Here is an 18,065-nt window from a genome sequence, read left to right as displayed (position 1 = left end):
GGGGGGGAAGGGAAGGTATGTAGCTTATAAAGTGCTGGAAGGTTGACGAAGGGAGGGATGGCGGGGACGAGTCGCAGACTAGACGCGCGCACCAGGGGTGTTGGTTGATTGTGGGATGAAGGGAGGACCAGGCCGAAGAAGCAGAATTGCAGAACAGAATTGCAGAATTGGAATTGGAGGATTGCAGCAGGTGGCGGGTTCGTGCAAGGTGAGGATGGGGAGTTTGTAGGTGGTGATCGTTGTGGTGGTGGTGGGTGAAGGTGTAGGAAAGAAAAGAAGTCGAGCGTCGGAGGGAGTGGAAATAATCGACGTAAGTAATAGATGTGGATGTTGGCCGTGGTGGGAGGCGGCGGCGGCGTGGGCGCGGAAGTAGCGTGGGGAGGGAGAGAGGGCTGAGGGCTGAGGTGAGTTGAAAGTGAGGTAAAGGTAAGGTTGGATTTGCAGTGTAGCGTGCAGTGCTGGCTTGGGCTACCGCTTGGTACTAATAGATAGTAGTACGGAGTAGCAGCAGCAGCAAGTAGTACAACAAATATCAAATGGAAATGGAAATGGGAATGCCAGCCAGTGGGTGGGTGCAGCAACTGGATATAATAATCATCACAGCACTCACTTCGTGCCGTATGACTGATCTGGTCGGCAAGGAGAAATAAATAAGTAAATAATAGTGGCTCCAAAAGGTTCAATGCGCAAAAAGAGCCGGTCCGCTGTTGGGACTTCGCAATAATGCTGGCAGATAATGCTGGCCCGGCGCCGGGAGGGGCTTAGTACTAAAAATAAGGCCGGTAAGGTTATGGGTTCTGGTATTTCAGACTTTTGGTTCTGGTGGATTTAGCGCTGGGCGCAGTGCGGTGCAGCGCAGCGCAGTGCAGTACGAAGTACAGTACAGTGCTGGGTTGTTGTTGTGTTGGCCTGCGGGTTGTAATTCGAAAGTAAATTCCCCTATGTGTGGAGAAGTACTCGTTTCGTTTCGTTCCGTTCCGGCCCTTCCTTTGTTTGGCTATTGTTTGGTTTCGTCTGTACTATACTCCACGAGTGCCGGAGGTATGGAAGGTGCTGTATGTATGATGTGGGCAGTATTGAGGCAGGGAGGGAAAAGGGAAAAGGGGAAAGGGGGAAGGGAAGGGAAGGGGAGGGAAGAGAGCTTTACTTTAAGTAAGGGTAAGGCACGGAAAGTAGGTGAACGAATTTAAGATATTTTTGCTATTTGTTTGGTTTGGTTCGTTTGCTTGCTTGCTTGCTTGCTGGCCCCTAGGAGTATAAGGCGGTGTGTAGACTTCACTTATCACCATCATTACCATTACTATTAGTTACTAGTACAGTATCATCTATCAAACAAACTAGAAGGGATGGGTGATCCCCCCTCGGGCCTTGCTTGTGCTGTACCATGGTTTGGCCGAGTAGGAGCAGGAATAGGAATCGAAGTAGGGAGGAGTAGCACCAAATAATCGCTGCCTTACCTACGTACCCCCAGTATCGTATCGTATGGTAAATCTCCGCGAGGCTCGTAATAATCTCCCAGTTGCAGGCAGGCCAGCAAGCAAGGGCCACGCCGGTTTTAATTTTTTTTTTGCAAATTGCAGAGGGAGAGAGGAAGAAAAAAATCCCCCGAGGTCAAGCAAGGGCCCCGCAAAGCAACCACTGGGACCGTTTTCACTTTTCCTCCATTAATTGGCTCCAATAATAAACACGGGTCCGGCTGACTGTGTGCACTGTCCCTCCGCCCTTCAATAATACATCTGTAAATAAACCCAACCCGAGCCCAAGCATGTTACGTGCCACTAGCCTGGGTTATAGTATGTACTTGGGTACGAAGTCGTGGCAGGCAGTATACGAACGACGACGCCAAAGCCCAGCACCCCCCACCATGCCCAGCCAAAGAAGGCGGACAAGGCAGCGCGCGAAAAGACAGAATGGAAAAGGGCAATTGGGGAATGTGGCAATGTGTAAATGTTGTTCACGAGACCCCTCGACGGCGACCGGGGGCCCAGCATATCAAAGGGAGGTATGTGACGGAGCTGGAGACCGCAGTCCAATGATAATCCCACAAATGCAAAATCGAGGCAAAACAAACAACCAACAACAACACAAAAAAAATATTCAAACGGAATCCCCATTATGGTCGGCCTCGGCGCCTCTTCAGCTCCTGGCTCCTGAGCTCCCCTAATCCTCACCGCCCCCAGGGGGTGGAGTTGATCACAAGGCGCTGCCCAACAGGCACAACAGCCCTGAGCCCTGCATCGCGCGGCACCAGTCTTCAGGCTTACCGGTTACCTGCCTGCGCTGCTGCTGGCTGGTCGGCTGGTGGGCTGTCTCTGACGAGTGTGATCTGATCTGATCTGATCTAACTGATCTGCCTCTGTTTCGTCTCTGCCCAGTCTCCGTCGGCCGTTCCTCTCTTCCCCGTTCTGGCTGGCACATCTGCCCTTTCTGCCCTCCATTTCTGCTAGGAGTCCCAGCCAGTCCCGTTGCCGCCCCGTCCCGAAGCGCTCCCATATTATTGTCTCTTGGCGGCCTGCTTGCCAACCACACGGGGGACGAAAAAGGGCAGAAGCTGAGCGGAAAGGGGAAAGGCGCCTGGCGGGTTCCTGTACACCCCGTATCGCGGACTCACCACTCTGCGATGCGATGCGATGCGATGCAACAAAGAGGGCCGTCCCCCCAAACCCAGGATAAAGGTAGCAGCGAGCGCGTCATACAGACCGGGGCCAGCATGGCACAGTGGGGAAACGCTGGGAGCTGCTGGGAGATGCTGGGGAGTGGCTACTGGGGGAAGATGAGCGCCTCGTTGTCCCATGGGCGGCCAAGCAAGAAGTCATGCCATCGGACTCTGCATGGGAATCTCCATCTCGTGTGGTCGCTCTTATCTACGTGCAGGCGCTACCCCCGTGTGCAGCAATCGTAGTGGCTGTGGTTGGCGGGCAGTGGATGGTGTGAACTCTGTTCTGTTTGTTAATCTCTGGAGGCCACGGGCGACTCCGTCTCGGAGGAACATCATCTGCTCGGATAGCAGTGATAAACAGAACTTGAAACCATCGCAACCTGGAGATCTTCGCAAATCACCACGTATGTACCTCGTAGTTGGGCAGCTACTCGGCAATAATCTGCGACCCGGCAGTAGTACAGTCCCTTTTGCCTCCTGTTCATTTCCTGCGTTTTCGCTGGTTCGTGCTCTGCTCTCTGACATCAACCTATCCCTATCTCCCCATGACGACTTGTGGTCTTGGCCTACGTACGGCGCAGGCTAGCACGAGAGAAGCACGGCAGAAAGCGTCAAATATCTCACCGAATAACAATTGATGACCCGGTTTTCCATTCCATTCCATGATTGTATCGTGATCATCAACAATGGCTGCGATTCGGCACATTATCATACGCTTTCTCCCTCTCGCTCTCGCTCTCCCCCGCGTAGCTGCAGGCTGCATGCAGACGGCGGACGAACCGCAGCGAAGCAGAACAGAACTGACAGGTCTGATTTCCGCCCTCCAGCTCAGGTCATGTATATTCAATATGTAATATGTAATATGGATGTATGTCGTCTGTCGTTTGTCGTTTGTCCCCCGAGGCACCAGCTGAGTAAGTGGTTGCTGTGTGTATATACCGGTACTGTATATACTCCGTCCTACTACCACATACATACCTTTACGTACTCGCCCTCGTCCTCGTAGGGTCGTACGTAGCCCTCAAACCTCGCTCTCGCTCGTCAGGATGATAGGATCTCAGATACGGCGTATGGTCAGCTCCAGGGAATCAGGGACCGAGGCACGCCGACGTGCATAGGGCGAGCTCTGTTGCCAATCAACATCCCGTCTCAGCATTCCGCCCTCCGCTCGTGAGTCTTGAACCATGTGTTGCCCCTGTCCTGTTTTGCGTAACTGGCGATGGCACAGCCGTCGTCTGTCAGTCGTCTGTCACCGACTCATCCCCCTCCAGCTCTCTGTGCTACAACGGGGTAGCCCTATTCGTACGTAGCAGTACTACTACTACTCGTGTCGTCACCGCGTCACACAGCAGATAGGTGGCCGCCGGTGCTATATCCTGATGTCCTGATATGCTGAGATGGTGATAGTGCTTGCTATCGGCTCACCCGCCCCGGTGCCTGATAAGAACCTGGCCCCTCCACTCAGTACTCAGTCCACCGCTGGCCTCCATTCCACAATCCCTCCCCTGGAGCACAAAGGCATGCCATGAGTGCCGAGAATGCAGCACTACTACCGGAAACGAGCCAACCGACCGCATTTGGTTGGATGTCGAGGAGCGTTGAGGATGTGGAGGAAATTATTGGAATGTTGTGGTGTACGGAGGGAGTTGGATAGGGGGAGAAAGGAGTTGGGCACTGACACCTTGGCCGCCCTGTGCTCAACAGTCAAGTCTCAAGTCTCAAGTCTCAACCACTGAACCACTGCGCTGGAACTCGGGAATGTCTCTCCCTTCTCCCTCCGTCTGCCCGCCTGTCTCTGATGATGATGATCCCCCCGCCGGGGTCCCAGTCCCATTATTTACCACCGTGCGAAATAATCCTCCGTAAGTGCTCGTAGGTTTGCGACTCGCCACGGGTGACGGTTTCACCGCGAAGAAGGATTCTCTACGACGGCTGCAACGGTTGGACGCGACACGGAAACGGCGGCACTCCTCCTCCTCCAGCACCCACGAGCGCACACGAGAACACACGAGATCCAAGTTCGAGGTATGATGGCACACGAGGTAGATCGCGGAGACATGGACACAGTGACAGCGCGACACGTTGCACAATCCGCCGCTCGGTGGCTTAATGGCGTAATGGCTTAATGGCTTAATGTCTTGATGGCCTGATCCGTTCAGCAAGTGAGACTCCTTCCGAGGACTCCATGCTCGGTTCCTCAGTCCCCTTCTCTCTCAGACTATCAGACGCTCTCTTTCTACTCTCTCTCGCTCCCCCTCTGCCACTCAGCGGTCTGACCGCGCGACCAGCAGCTACCAGTTGTCCTCAGTGCTGGGTCCGACGCCACCAGAGCACCCAATGCCACCCTGTGCCCGCGCCGCGCATGGGCGGATGCAGCGAATGTTCTTGATCTGCAAGAGAAGCAAACAAAGAAGGGATTGCGAAGCCCATTCTTCCGGGGGGGGGCAAGCCCCTTGTTGCGGAGTGGCTCAAGGCTCAACTCAAGGCTCATTATTGAGCTTGTTATTATTGCGCATTGCTTCGCGCAGTCAGTATTCACACGACGATGGTGACGGCAATGGTGCGACATCCACCGTACGACATGCCGAATACACAACAATTTGCAAGAACAAGAACAAGAATAATGGCAATGACAATGCCAATAATGGCCACAATTCACGTGGCAGCCAGCCATTATTAAACCTAAACCCCGAGCCAGGAGGCTCTGCGGATCTCCCAAGCAGGAAAATCCCCCGGACGAGCGCTCGCTGGCTCCTCCACTACTTACCTATCCGCTGGTGGGAAGGAGTTCACTGGCATCCTACCATTTTTTTTTCTCTCGCCTTCGCCAACAACCCATTCCGCATCTGCGGCCCGACGAAATACTTCTGTGGCCTTCTTCTACAGGAAGGAGAAGCGCAAAACCAGCGCCTCGCAGATATGTACAGTATGTATGTACTAAGGTACGTACATACAGTACCATACATACTACAGAAGACCATGTACGAAGTACAGTCACTCCTGACTGACTCCACCTGGTTCCTGGCACCTGGCATAATGTTGAGAAGAGCGCAGCTTGCCAAGTGCGAGAGCTCCGAACCCCCGTTAGCAAAGCCTCGGTGATGTCGATATTCGATAATAATCTAGAACTCCTCACCAGTAATTTCGAACGAGGTACAAGTTTTTTAGAGTCTCCCTTCATTTAACTTAGCCGTGGGCTCCCGTCTCCCCGCCGACCCCTATCCCTTCACGAAACAAAAGCATCTACAGAAACACGCTTGCTAAGTTGCTCTAAATTCCTGTAGGATGAGGAGCAATTACGTAGTACGGGTCCTTCCCCGCTCTAATATTAAATAATAAAAACAGTTTTAGCAACCCGATCACGGGCTGCCGGCGTGCCTTGGTAATAAGCGCTTTTTAGATTACAACACTCGGAGATTTGCCCTAGAAGCCTCTTTCAGACTTGTCACAATCCTCTCCTGCAAGAGTTAGAAGTTGGAAACCAACGGCACCGGGACTGAGTACTTTATGTGGGACGTCGCTATATGAACGAATCTGGTATTCCGTGCTTGCAGCTTCCCTCTTCATGTTTATATCCCATATCCATATACATCTCCCACATCCACATCCACATCCATATCCCTATCCCTCTCCTATATCCATATTCTCCCGCGCCCATAATACCGAGTTCCAAGTCTTCCAACCTGCCACACGCTAACCGCTCTTCACGCCGGCTTCATCGTCGCCGACTCGCCGACTCGCGCTCAAATTCTCAATCCTGCTCACTGTCGTATGCGGTACTTGCGCTTGCTCGTGGCCCATCCCCACACAGGGCCGTGCTCCCCCTTCCACCGGAGAGGATTTTGTTCTCGAAAGTTGGTCATACCTTGCGTTGTGGCGCCGCACGCCCCAGATGAAACGCCATGATCTGCAGCATCTGCAGCATCTGCAAGCAATCTCTACCCCATTCGCCGTCTGTCGGGACACCGAAATAGAAACATATTATGTGGGCTCGGACGGTCGAGTACGAGGGCGGGCATCCGAGGAACGTCGCTTGTTAGACGACCATGGCGTCCCACTCCCTACGAAGTATTTACAGCGTCGCTCTACATTTACATGTACAGTACACCTCCCTAGCAGGGTTCTCTCAACTGCTCCGCTCTGCTTTGCCACATGACAATTAAAATATTGCACGGTGGAAGGGTCCATGACGGATAGGGATATCGCCCTAATGGCTAACGTTATGATTTTGAATACGTGGGGTCCAGCTTCAGAGGACGACACTGAATTGGAGCAGCAATACGAGCCATGCAAGGTCAACCGAAACTGCAACTGCACCTGTTTTCAGGCTCGAATCCTTCGAGGCTCACAAGCCAAGTTCAGCTCCTGCTGCGGGTATCGATCGATCGGTCTTGAACATGTGGGGATTGGGGTTGTGGTTGGATTTGGAGACATGTTGGAGACGAGGCATTGCCCTCTCCAGCGCCCTGGGAAAAGGGGGCTTGGACTTACGTAGGTAGGCACAGCACGAGTACGTTGCTCTGACATAAGCCTGAGCTCAGCGTCATCCACCAACGTGGGGAGGTCAATTTCGTCGATATCTCCCCATGAAGGTCTCGTTCTCTCTCCAAGATTTCCCTATTTCTGCGGCACCAGCGCCAACGGCGGCATCATTGCCATAACCACGCCGGGCCAGATAGAGCAGAAACAGAGACAGAGTCACATTCTCGGTACGCATATACAGAAACAGGCACAGGCGCAGACGCAGACACAACTACAAGGGAATATGTTGTGCTACAGTCACTCATCTCCCCAGTACCGAGAGGCTCTGCACTCAAACGTTGCACAGGGCCATCGCAATCGGCCAAGTCCCGAATGCTCGCGCGCTCTTTGTGTCACTGCCTCTTGTACCACCATGTTAAGCTCATTGCTCGAGTACTGTCCAATGCCAGCGCGGACACTGACGCCAGCGCAGCGCGAGCGGCGAAGCTGTCTCAACCTCGCGACGTGATGGAAATTGCCTCACTCAACTCAACTCCAAAAAAAACCACAACCCGGTCCCAATTGGAATTATCCTGCATATGCATCTGCATCTGTATGCACCCTGCCTGGCGGGCCGAGGTCTGCTCTCCGCATTTATCGTTATCGGCCGGCTGCAACGGACCATCGCCCTACCCGTCTTGCCGCCCTTGATGCTGTCAGTCTGCGGATCCCCGGTTCGGTGCTGGATCTCTCATGGCCTTCGTCTCTGTAAGGCCTCCTTCTAATGCAGCATTTTGCGAGGCCCATATCGCATTCTGCATGTGGCACACGAGACGAGGTATGCCTTCTGAGCCCCTATAATCTCAATATGACAGATCGCATGTGCATAGCATGTGTTTCCCGGCACGCTGCCGTTTTGGGAATGCAATCAATGTGAGAGATCGCCGACCCCACGTCCACCTTCTACGAAAGAAGCCCTCAAGCATTCCTATCAGCCATCACCAAATCAACAATCAAAGCATACCCCGCAAAGGGCGCTCAATCACCGAGAAACCTCCTTGGCATGGTGTGGTCCGGCGCTTCTCCTTGCTGTTATGTTACACCTTTCAAGGCTCCCATACCAGATCCCAGATCGGCCTTCGATCTGCATATCAGAGCTGTCGTGTTTTCGACTTCTGCCTGCTTTTCAGCTGGTATTTTTCGGGGTTGGTCTCGAAATGTGTTTGATTTTGATTTGACTTCGGAGGTCTTACTGCATCTTTTTATTTGTCTTACTATCTCCTTGCACTTAACATTTTCCCTCTATTGCCCTCCATTTTCGATTTTCGTGGGCCTCAGCCGCACCTGACTCGCTCTTTCCAGATATTTCGATTTGCCTAAGATTGCCTCGAGCGAGGGATCATCGGGATTCCCGGGCGTCGTTTCTATTACACCATCTGGCGTCACGGCCGGGGATGGGTTGCATGACTAAGGACGGGAACATACAGGCTGCTGGTCAGATTCGATTGAGGAGAAATCCCCACCATGCATACACGTGGTCTTCCACCTAAATTGTACCTGACCATCCAAACCGTCCGCCGTGGGCAGATGATGCGGTGGTACTGTAGTACTGTTACATCGCCCAGGATGGTTAGCGATAAGTAAATCTGTGTAAGACGCAGGAGTCACCCCGCGCTGGATTTTCTCACGAACCTCTCCAATCCACCCCGCATTATCGTTGCATTTGTCGATAAGCAAACAACCCTTTAAACGCCACAACTCCAGCAACTGCAAGTAGCAGTGCGACCCTGACAAATTAACTCGAAGCGCAGAGCATAGAGCTATATTTATTATTTTGCTTTCCCGACAATGGGGTAGTATCCACCCGGCTCGGCCCTCCTCTCGTGTACCTCGAACCCCGATCCTTCCAATTGATTGGTACCATCCCATGTTCCAAAACGCCACACGCCGACAAAGCAAACAACGATCTATTTCGCGGGGTAGAAGATCGTATTGCCGACCAAGGAAAATTCCCCTCTAGGAAAGCGTTACGGAGCCCATTGGAACCATGGCTGGTCTGATGATCACGGTTTCTGCTGATCATCTGATAGCGATAGGGCAGGAGAGGTAATATGGAAGATATCTTGGACGGGCTTCGAATCGTCCAGGAGTTATTGCGAATGGTGACGTTGGGGAGTGGTCGATTTGGACACGCGGCGCCCCCCGCGCGGTCCAGACCCTCGACGTTCCGAACAACCTTATCTCACGTGTCACATTGGTTACTTCGCGCCATGCGTCGAGGTCGTGGAAGCAGGATATGACATGTTGGAAACGCCAGGCTCTGTCCTCTGTTCTGAACTGAGGTAAGGGGAACTGTGCCCCCACGTGACTTTTAGACTTCATGTCTGCCTACCTACCTACCCAGGTACTGCGGACCTTCTGGTAAGCTCGGACTACGCATAGAGATGCTTTTCTTTAAGGTGGGTTGGCATACGAGGAATCTGCTAGTGCAAATCCGCTATACCATTTACTATGCCTTTTCTTTTATCTATATTCCTCGTGTTATTTTATCAACCTTCCTCTCCGCACTTCCTTCTACTTCAATAAAGCAAAAGCCGAGATTATTCGCTATACTATTAAACATAAAACGTGTTAGCTAAGAGCTAGGAGATGCTAAGTTAGGGGAGGTATTTGTAAATAAGACGGCTTAGAGTCCTCTTATGGTAGAATAACCTGTTTTTAGCTCAAGAAAATATAATAGTAATTTATGGTGTTTGTATTTGCTTATTGTTAAGAAAACGTAGTTGTTCGGCGTGTTAAAAAAGTTGAGAATATTTATTTTAGACGTTTATGTTTGAGAGGTGAGGAGTTGAGGAGTGAATTTGATGGCACTATCAACTCAAGTCAACTCTGAATATATTGCTTGAATTCAGCTTTCAACTTTATCCAACATTTCAATTTCCAATCTAATCTGTGAATGATCATCCTCCCAATCCTCATCGTCACTATCTATTGTCATACCTCAACCATCTCCATCGAGTCTAAGTACCAACACAAGGTAAGCTCAATTGTCACTATCCTTCTAGGTTCACGTCACTTTTGGCATTGGCATAAATCTCACAACAAGCTTAATAACTTTCTATTCTATAAAAAGGAAAATTCTATTCTTTAAAAGTAAAACAATCCTAAGCTTGAGTACCTGCGCTCCAACCTATCGCCCATATGCCTAATATGCCCTTCTCTGTCGACAATCGTCACAATCCCTATCCCTTCTTCCTACCTTCCTGTTAGCATCGTTACAAAGAGTTCCATTGAAATAGATGCAAGGTCTACGGAAGACGGACTGGTGACCACAACCGAATATCTCGGTAAGAAGTGAGCACATTTTTCCTGATAGAATGTTTGTAAGGGAAGTCGAAGATATGAAGCGTGCTGTGTGGAGGGGACCCTGGTATATATATATAAAGTGAGTTTTGAGTTGTTGGTGGAGTGCGTTGTGATAGAGTGTTCTGGAGATTCTCAGATAGGAGGGGATTCGGCCCATATTTATGCTTCTCGTCTCCTATGAGGTAGTGATGTTCTTGTGTAAAGGCCATTGTAAGATATTGTTTGTTACATGAGATTTGCTGCACAAGCATAAAGGAGCGTTTACTGTTTATTGAAGACAAGGCAAGTTTCTTTGTGTCTCGCAACCCACAACAGCTTTCAACCTTCAAAGACAATCACTCCCTCCACAATGAACCCTTTCAACCCATCCCCAACAATCTCAACAACCAGCTCCTCAGGCGACGAACCCGACGTCCCTCTCACCATTGCAGCGCGTCTAAGAGCGAGAACACGGAAACATGCTGCTAAACGAAAGGAGGTGATATCGAACTTAAGACAAAGATACAGGGAAGGTGGCAGGAAGCTATTGGGTGTGGTTATCTATACAGCGAAACAAGAAGAAAGAAGTGATAGTGAGGTAATGAAACAAAGAGATGAAGCTGATGACACGGATATCCTCGCAAACACTTTCAATAAGCACATTGGATTCACTACTGGTTCTCATGCTATGTCGTCACAGGAGCGGGATGCTACATCTACCACGCATAGCACTTCAACACCCTCGCAAAACCAGCGTCATAAAAAGCCGTTGCATATACCCAACGCCGCGGTCACCTCTTTGGAACAGCACCACTTTTTACAGCCGGCTTGTCCCGCAACTAAAGAACTCCCTCTCTATGCAACACCAAACGCCTTGAGGAGAAAGCGCTTCAGGGAGGCTTGTGATGCGTTTGAGAGGAAGTATAGAGTTTCGAGAGATGATCCGAGGGTGTTGGCAAGGATGAGGAGTCCCAGTCCTGCTAGTGATGATGATGGGGATATGGTGGGGATTATGAGGGTGCAGAGGTGCTTTAATGGAGGGGATGGTTGTGGGGAGGTTTGAGGACAGGATGGGGGACTCAGGTGGTTATTGGGTACTTTAGATGGATGGATAACAGCTTCTTGCTAGATGTCGAGCAGCGGAATGCTCAATGGGAGATGGCGCTGATCGGGACACGACTCACTCTTCGTGCAGACAGAGTTGTGCCTTCCTCCCACCCCCGTCACTATTTTTACGTTGGAGGATAGATTGTGCGTTCTATATCAGATCGCAGCCCATCTATTACCATCACCCCGAGCATTCCATATCCATTTTATTTCAACTCGCCTCAATTCCTCTCATAAATTCCACACTAAAGGACAAGTGTGAGTTTAGGTTGTCGCTGATCTATTGACCTGAGGGTATTTCTAGTTTGGTTACGGTGTCTGTGATGTCAAGGGTGAAGTTCTTGAGGTTTAACCGCGTATGATTGTTCTGCATCGAAGTTGCTGCTCTAGGATTCATCAGCGATGTGGGCTCCCAATGTTCGATTTATTCACACACCTCTGGGCCTTTCTGTTGTTACTTTACCTTTTTGATTGAATACCAAAATTGAACTAACTCGTTGGCATATTTGCATATCTCTGCTGACATGCAACATCATGGAACCATGAACGTTGAATTACTGACGACAGAGGCAGAGGAGCCCACGGAGTAAGTAACGCCGAATCTGGAGCTTGAGCTATGGATTGAAAATAGGGAGGTTCCATAGCTTGAAACACTTTGGGCAATTTTAGATCGAGCGCCTCTCGACTTTGGGAAAGCGAGTAGTTCTTCATATGATTCTTTTGCCAGTTCCCAGGCTCTCATGAAACCAAATTCTGTCCATCCTATTGGGTTTGCCGGCCGTAATTCAACTACTAGAAGCCTTAAGCCATCCACGAAGCTTTGAGAGCGTAGGGTCCCCATTGCCCTGATGGGGAACATAGCTTCGAAAGACAATTTTAAATGCTCAAGGCTCTCTGAGATCTTGTTTTGTCCTCGATAGTATACGCAGAGGTCTCTTCGAGCATATGGTAGTTCCATCGAATCTCTGAAGTAGCCGTGATCCAGTTGTTCGGGTCCTTCTAATGCAAAACACAAGTCCGCAATGTCAAACATCTCTAAGTTCGAATACACCAATCCAAGCTCCAAAAATAAATACCATTTTTTGATACCAAAAGATACTGGCCCGTCAGGCGGCAAGGGATGCTTCAGAGTCATTTCTATGGCCCTGATACTCTTAATCACATCACGCAGTTCCCCGGCTCCATCCATCTTGGTATGCAACTTTTGTACAGCTGAAATAAGCCTGAGTAGTTGTGTGTCTGGAAGAGGTAGTTCTGGGGTGTAATATTCCACAATGGTCCCAATTAGGAGATACAGAGCTTCATGGTCTCGGTTGAGACTGCCATAAAGGGTTCCAAGGAATAGTTGGAATTTGACTCGCAGCCTAATCTCACCTAGAGGTCTGCAGCCTTCAATTGCTTGCCGATAAGTTGCCTCTGAAAGCTTGAATTCCCCTTGCTTTCTAAAAATTCGTGCTCTGTTGTAGAGACATATCATTGAATTCGTGCTAGAATGTCCGAGTATTCTCCTGCAGTAGAGCTCCACGACAAGAATTGCTACCAAAGCTTGGCTCAGGAGATTCCGCTTTTCGTATTCATTTGCTAATATGTTGAGAGCATGGCCGAAGGCTTTGCAATCTTTTGACTTCTTTCGGCGGAAGATTCGTTCCTCTAAGACTCGCGAAGGGAGAAGTTCCAAGCGTTATCAGTTTTGCAGAAGGAAATGAATTCTATAAATTCTTTCTCCACTGCGGCCAACGAGTTACTGGGGCAAGTGTTACTCTGGAAGCTGCCTTCGGGTGTCGACAATGTGGATATATCTGCTTCGAGATGTATTGAAGGCTTGTCGGCAAGGACCTCAAATGGCGATTCTGGGGATTGTTGCCTATCCGGAGAATTTGGAAACGGGCGGATTCGGTGCTCAATTACTCCATTCTCGTTCAGGTATTCTTCCAAAATCGACTCCGTGAAAGGGATTTCTCGTGCCTGTATCACTGCTGATATTTGAAAAAGTGTTGGGAGTTCGTCATCGCTTGGAAGACCTTCCAACCTTTCCCTTGGATCTGGAACAGGCAATTCTGGGGTCATATAGTCTCCATTCGAACTGACAGCAATTTCCGAGTCCATATGACTACTAGATAAACCCAGATCCGCAATCTCTGGCTCGGATGACTGGGTGTTTGGCACACGTTGAGATTCTATGACGTCTGGTGTGACTGGGAGACGAGGAGTGCCTGGATTATCCTTAGAAGCTACTTCGTGGTCTAGCACGTTCTTTAAAAATGTCTCAGCAATGGTTGTCAGTGCACTGCTTTTAGCAGAAAGGTATTGGGTTAATGGTGAGGGACCAGAAGGCCCCTGAAACGGCGAGGAGCCAGTATTAGAAGCCACCGCTGTAGCGTTGTCCCCGTCTGATGCCAACAGCTCCGAAGGAATCTCTGCGTAATTAGAGCACGATGTGTGATAAGATATGTTTGCAGGTGTTTCTGGGCCATGTTAGTATGTACGAATATGTAAAACATCTGGATCTTGCAACTTGCACGAACCTGCACTCGGTGATACGGGCTCAACATCCTTGGTCGTCTTCCTTCTCTTGAACTGTTCAATCCTCTCTCGTGTAATCGGCGCCTCTCCGTGTAAGATCACAGTCTCTTTGCCCTCTTCTCTGGCCCTCTTCCCAACTTTCGCTGTCACGATGTTCATATCATGGGCGGAGATACTTTTATCAAAATTCCATTCTTTAAGCTTCTGTTTCCACTTGCGCTCACTGTACTCAAACTTTAGCACCACTGTGGTTTTGGCCCATATAGGGTGAATGAACCTTGCTTTGAAACCATGTATCTCAAGAACAGCTCGCATAGTATTCTGCAGAGTATTGTTCTCAGTAATATATATGCGGTAGATTTCCTCCCTAAGTGAGTCCCATTTCTGATCGTTTCGAATTCGGCGGGATGACTTTGGTGGCTCCTTGGTTTGAATGGAAGTTGTTGGAGAGTCACCACACCAGGTCTCTTTTATATCTTTACCTGGCATGGTGTCTAGGTTGCAGCAGTAGCTAAATCAATGGGTTAAAAGAAGATGATGATTGATTTAGTTGCGAAGTGCGAGAAGTTGGGAAACAGGAATGAATTCAACAGAAGATAAAGGTGTCAAGATGCTTAAATACAAGTTGTCGGGCTTGACGAGGCTGCGGCTGTATAATCGACAGGCAGCAAAGTTCTCTCGAAGCGGACCACTGATGCTTTCTAGCAGAAGTGCATTTCAACAATCCCTGGACTTACATGCGCCACCACTGATGCTCTCTGGCAGAAGTACATTTCAATTACACCTGATCTTAGATGTGCCCCTCGCGCAAGCCATGACACGCAGGCCTATGAATTCGTAAAGTAAATTGATATGAAGAGAGCCTTAACTAGGATCAATAAGCATCAACTTCTGTGCATCTCTTGCAAAACGCTCCAATGGTCAAGCTTCATCTGAAGCACTGAAAGGTGACCCATGAGTTACTTCAGTTATAAAACACACTAGTTTTATCGGATTCTCTAAAAGAGAGCAGGTAATTTAGAAAGCTGTTGCGATACAGCCCTTGCGGACCTTGAAAAACCATATACTATAATATTAGTCCAGACTTTGTAGTATTCTTCCATATATACATGATATAGCTAAATGTACATCAGATAGTAAGCCCATCTAGCCCGGGCGAAAGCTGGCTAACGATGACATCGAGGACTAATTTCGCTGAACTATTATACCCGTTAACGAAGCTAGCAAATATTGTTCTAACAGTTCTCTCGGGATTACTAATAACTGCCAAAAAGCGACGCTCAATATACGACTTGACATCCTCTAAACTATTTCCGTTCCCAGTGAAATCAGGACAATACATTTCAATAGGAACCTTTTTGATTTTCGCCTCCAGAATGTCCATTTTCGTAAAGAGGAGGATGATCTGTGATTTCACAAACCACTTCGAGCCAGCAATGGATTCAAACAGCGATAAATCCTCTTCCAGACGGTTACCGTGGAGATCCTCATATAGGCCAAGGTCGTATGCAGATATGTCAACCGCAAAAATAACTATGCTGATGTTCTCGAAGGCATGTATCCACTTTTTTCGTTCACTACGCTCTCCACCGGTATCAGTTAACTTGAAACTAATGCCACCGGATCTCAGTGTGGTGCTATAAAGACCCGTACTTCTGATACGAGCCATGATGACGTCTTCATCTGTCGGGATGTATCCTGGCTCACTGATACGTCTCACAGAGTTGAAAACCCTTTCAGATGCACATTAGTATCGAGAAGTCTCTGAAGGCAGCAATACTCACTATGCAGCAGCGTCTTGGAGTATATATTCATTTGATCTCTCAAAAGTGTGTCTGACCCCCCTATCTTGCCACAGTGCTTCTATTGCTTTACAGACATCTGGAGGGAAGCATCCAGCACCAAGAGCCGAGGGTTGCATCATTATAGTATGAGCATGACTTGTATTGTGGTCATCATTCAGAAGGACCCCGAGCGTATCCATAGCTTCCAAGATGTCTTTCATATTCTGCACCGCATTTGTGAAAACGGCTTCTTGAAACCGTAGACGTTCCTCAATTGTCCAACCTCCTTTGCATAGTGCGTCCATGGATTTGAATAGGGTTGATTTACCGCTGTTGCCACTTCCTACTACTACCACTTTTGGTGGCCGTTCCTCTACCCAGACCTCTGGATCCGGGCCGAGAGCTTCATCCGGTGGCACATCCATGCTGCTATGAACCGTGAAGATTTTTCGTATCCGAGATGTGTTTGAACGCCTTTTCATTCTTTTTGCTTCTAGTTGTTTATCCTTGGCCGCCTTCTGAGATCTTAGTAAGGGTCTGGCAAAATTCGACGCCTGGCCGGGCCTCCCTTCGTCATTTCGCCCTTGAGATTCGAAAGAGAATACAGACGCATCATCCCCTGGCCTGGAATCACTACTCAACATGCTTAGTCGAGAGCTGAACTGATCTACTTCTGTAGTTTGAAGAATAGCACCGTCTGTCTGAAACCATCTTCTAAACCCCGAGAACGCTTGGGGGGATTGGAGTGCTAGTTGTTTGCTTGAAAGGGCCGTGTGAGATGGGCCAGGCTCGGAATTGTGTGGATTCTCTAAGACTCGCCCAGGACTTTTCACAGCCTCAGGGATTGAGTTGAAGCCGCCATGGATATCGCTTGTAAGTTCAGGCAATTTTTCCCTCCGAGTGGCTCTCTGCAAGGTAGACCTAAGTGCAGCCCGGTAGACCCTGGTTGTGACAACCTCCTGATCAAAGTCGAATTCTGTATCCAGAAGGTTAGAATTATCCGTGAGTTTACTCCTCCTCGTATTTTCCGACGCCGAGTCCCTTAATGAGAGTAAGGAAGCTCTATTATCTTCCACGCGCTTGATAATTCGGCGACTTTCATCATCTTGGAGCAATGCGTTGCGCTCAAAAGTAGTCCGACTGAATCGTGTTAGCACTACTCAACTTAAGACCTTGGAACTTACCAATGCAAGGCTGTAAGGAGTAGATTGAGAGCGTTCGCCTGGTTGTTCAGGTGATTTGAGAACTCTTTCAAGTCGGACTCCTCCCACAAAAATTCAACTTTGCCCTTAACGTTCAAACTCCCACTGGTATCACGCTCAAGTTGCGAAATGCGCTCCTCTAGCACCAGAATCAGGAGCTTGCAGCTCTCTAAGGATGTTTTGAGATCCGCAACAACTTGTTCATTCTTGGGCGTGTTGAACAGGCTTGAACCAGCCCACTCTGTAATCTGATTCACAGCAGCTTTGAGAGTGGTTAGCTGTCCGATGAGGAGACTGACAACAAGGCTGGCGCTTCTGTATCGGGATTGGAGGTTAATTAGGCGGCGTAAGCTTTTTGCAATGATATCGCTGATTCCCACAAGCGACTCAGCAAGGCCGATTACTGAGATAGGGTCCATCCTTACTCTCGAAGAGTCTGATATGGTGGTTGAAAACAATGCTTATAATATCTTTTTGCTCATCCCATTGCTGCGCTGGCTGCACAGCCTCAGCCCAGCGCCCAGCCATCAACTACTGCGCCAGGCTGCAGTATGATGAACCAATCGGTCATATCGTTCGTGAAATCGAACACTGGCATTTTTTAAATACGCCTTTTACTAGTTTTATTACACCCCTATTCAAGGTCTACTAGAGTATAGATATAATAGCTTAAGTAGCCATAAGATTGAATATTCTATATCTCTTAGTAAAGCGTTATAAGTAGGTTGTTTACGGATTTGTTTCTCCTTCCGGTGAAGGACGTGAGTATTGAGGCAAGAAGCAGCGGGGAGAAGAAGGAAACAAAATGATTTTGAAATCTTAAGCAGTAAAGCAGGTAGAAAGTAGAAAAAAACTCGAAGTTCCTGTATTATATGCCCCTATCTCCTGCTTGTTAAATTTCTACCTAGAACAAACTGTCCTAGTGCCGTAATTTTTCGCCATGAGACGGGCATTCTAGGATTGGTTTCTGAAGTCTGAACAGAG

At 49.1% G+C, this 18,065-nt stretch overlaps 4 protein-coding genes across 4 annotated transcripts; 2 read left to right on the top strand and 2 right to left on the bottom strand.

The window, feature by feature from the left end:
* Positions 1-4,417: 4,417 nt before the first annotated feature.
* Positions 4,418-5,761, top strand: BP5553_01311 (uncharacterized protein; the record flags this gene model as incomplete). Its single annotated transcript, XM_032009934.1, has 4 exons — positions 4,418-4,521; positions 4,577-4,684; positions 4,885-5,585; positions 5,616-5,761. The coding sequence occupies 4 exons, from the start codon at positions 4,418-4,420 to the stop codon at positions 5,759-5,761; spliced, it is 1,059 nt and encodes a 352-aa protein (XP_031873988.1).
* A 5,074-nt stretch (positions 5,762-10,835) lies between these two features.
* BP5553_01310 (uncharacterized protein) lies at positions 10,836-11,528 on the top strand (the record flags this gene model as incomplete). The annotated part of the gene is made up of 1 exon (XM_032009933.1): positions 10,836-11,528. One exon carries the CDS (start codon positions 10,836-10,838, stop codon positions 11,526-11,528), a length of 693 nt encoding a protein of 230 aa, XP_031873987.1.
* A 576-nt stretch (positions 11,529-12,104) lies between these two features.
* BP5553_01309 (uncharacterized protein) lies at positions 12,105-14,584 on the bottom strand (the record flags this gene model as incomplete). The annotated part of the gene is made up of 3 exons (XM_032009932.1): positions 12,105-13,222; positions 13,318-14,037; positions 14,098-14,584. The coding sequence occupies 3 exons, from the start codon at positions 14,582-14,584 to the stop codon at positions 12,105-12,107; spliced, it is 2,325 nt and encodes a 774-aa protein (XP_031873986.1).
* Positions 14,585-15,224: 640 nt separating this feature from the next.
* On the bottom strand, positions 15,225-17,500 carry BP5553_01308 (Transducin (Alpha subunit), insertion; the record flags this gene model as incomplete). Its single annotated transcript, XM_032009931.1, has 3 exons — positions 15,225-15,801; positions 15,880-17,019; positions 17,064-17,500. The coding sequence occupies 3 exons, from the start codon at positions 17,498-17,500 to the stop codon at positions 15,225-15,227; spliced, it is 2,154 nt and encodes a 717-aa protein (XP_031873985.1).
* Positions 17,501-18,065: the final 565 nt, after the last annotated feature.

This window comes from Venustampulla echinocandica (genome assembly GCF_003357145.1).
Source record: "Venustampulla echinocandica strain BP 5553 chromosome Unknown scaffold_0, whole genome shotgun sequence".
NCBI classification, from domain to species: domain Eukaryota; kingdom Fungi; phylum Ascomycota; class Leotiomycetes; order Helotiales; family Pleuroascaceae; genus Venustampulla; species Venustampulla echinocandica.
This window is presented reverse-complemented; position numbering and strand designations above follow the sequence as displayed.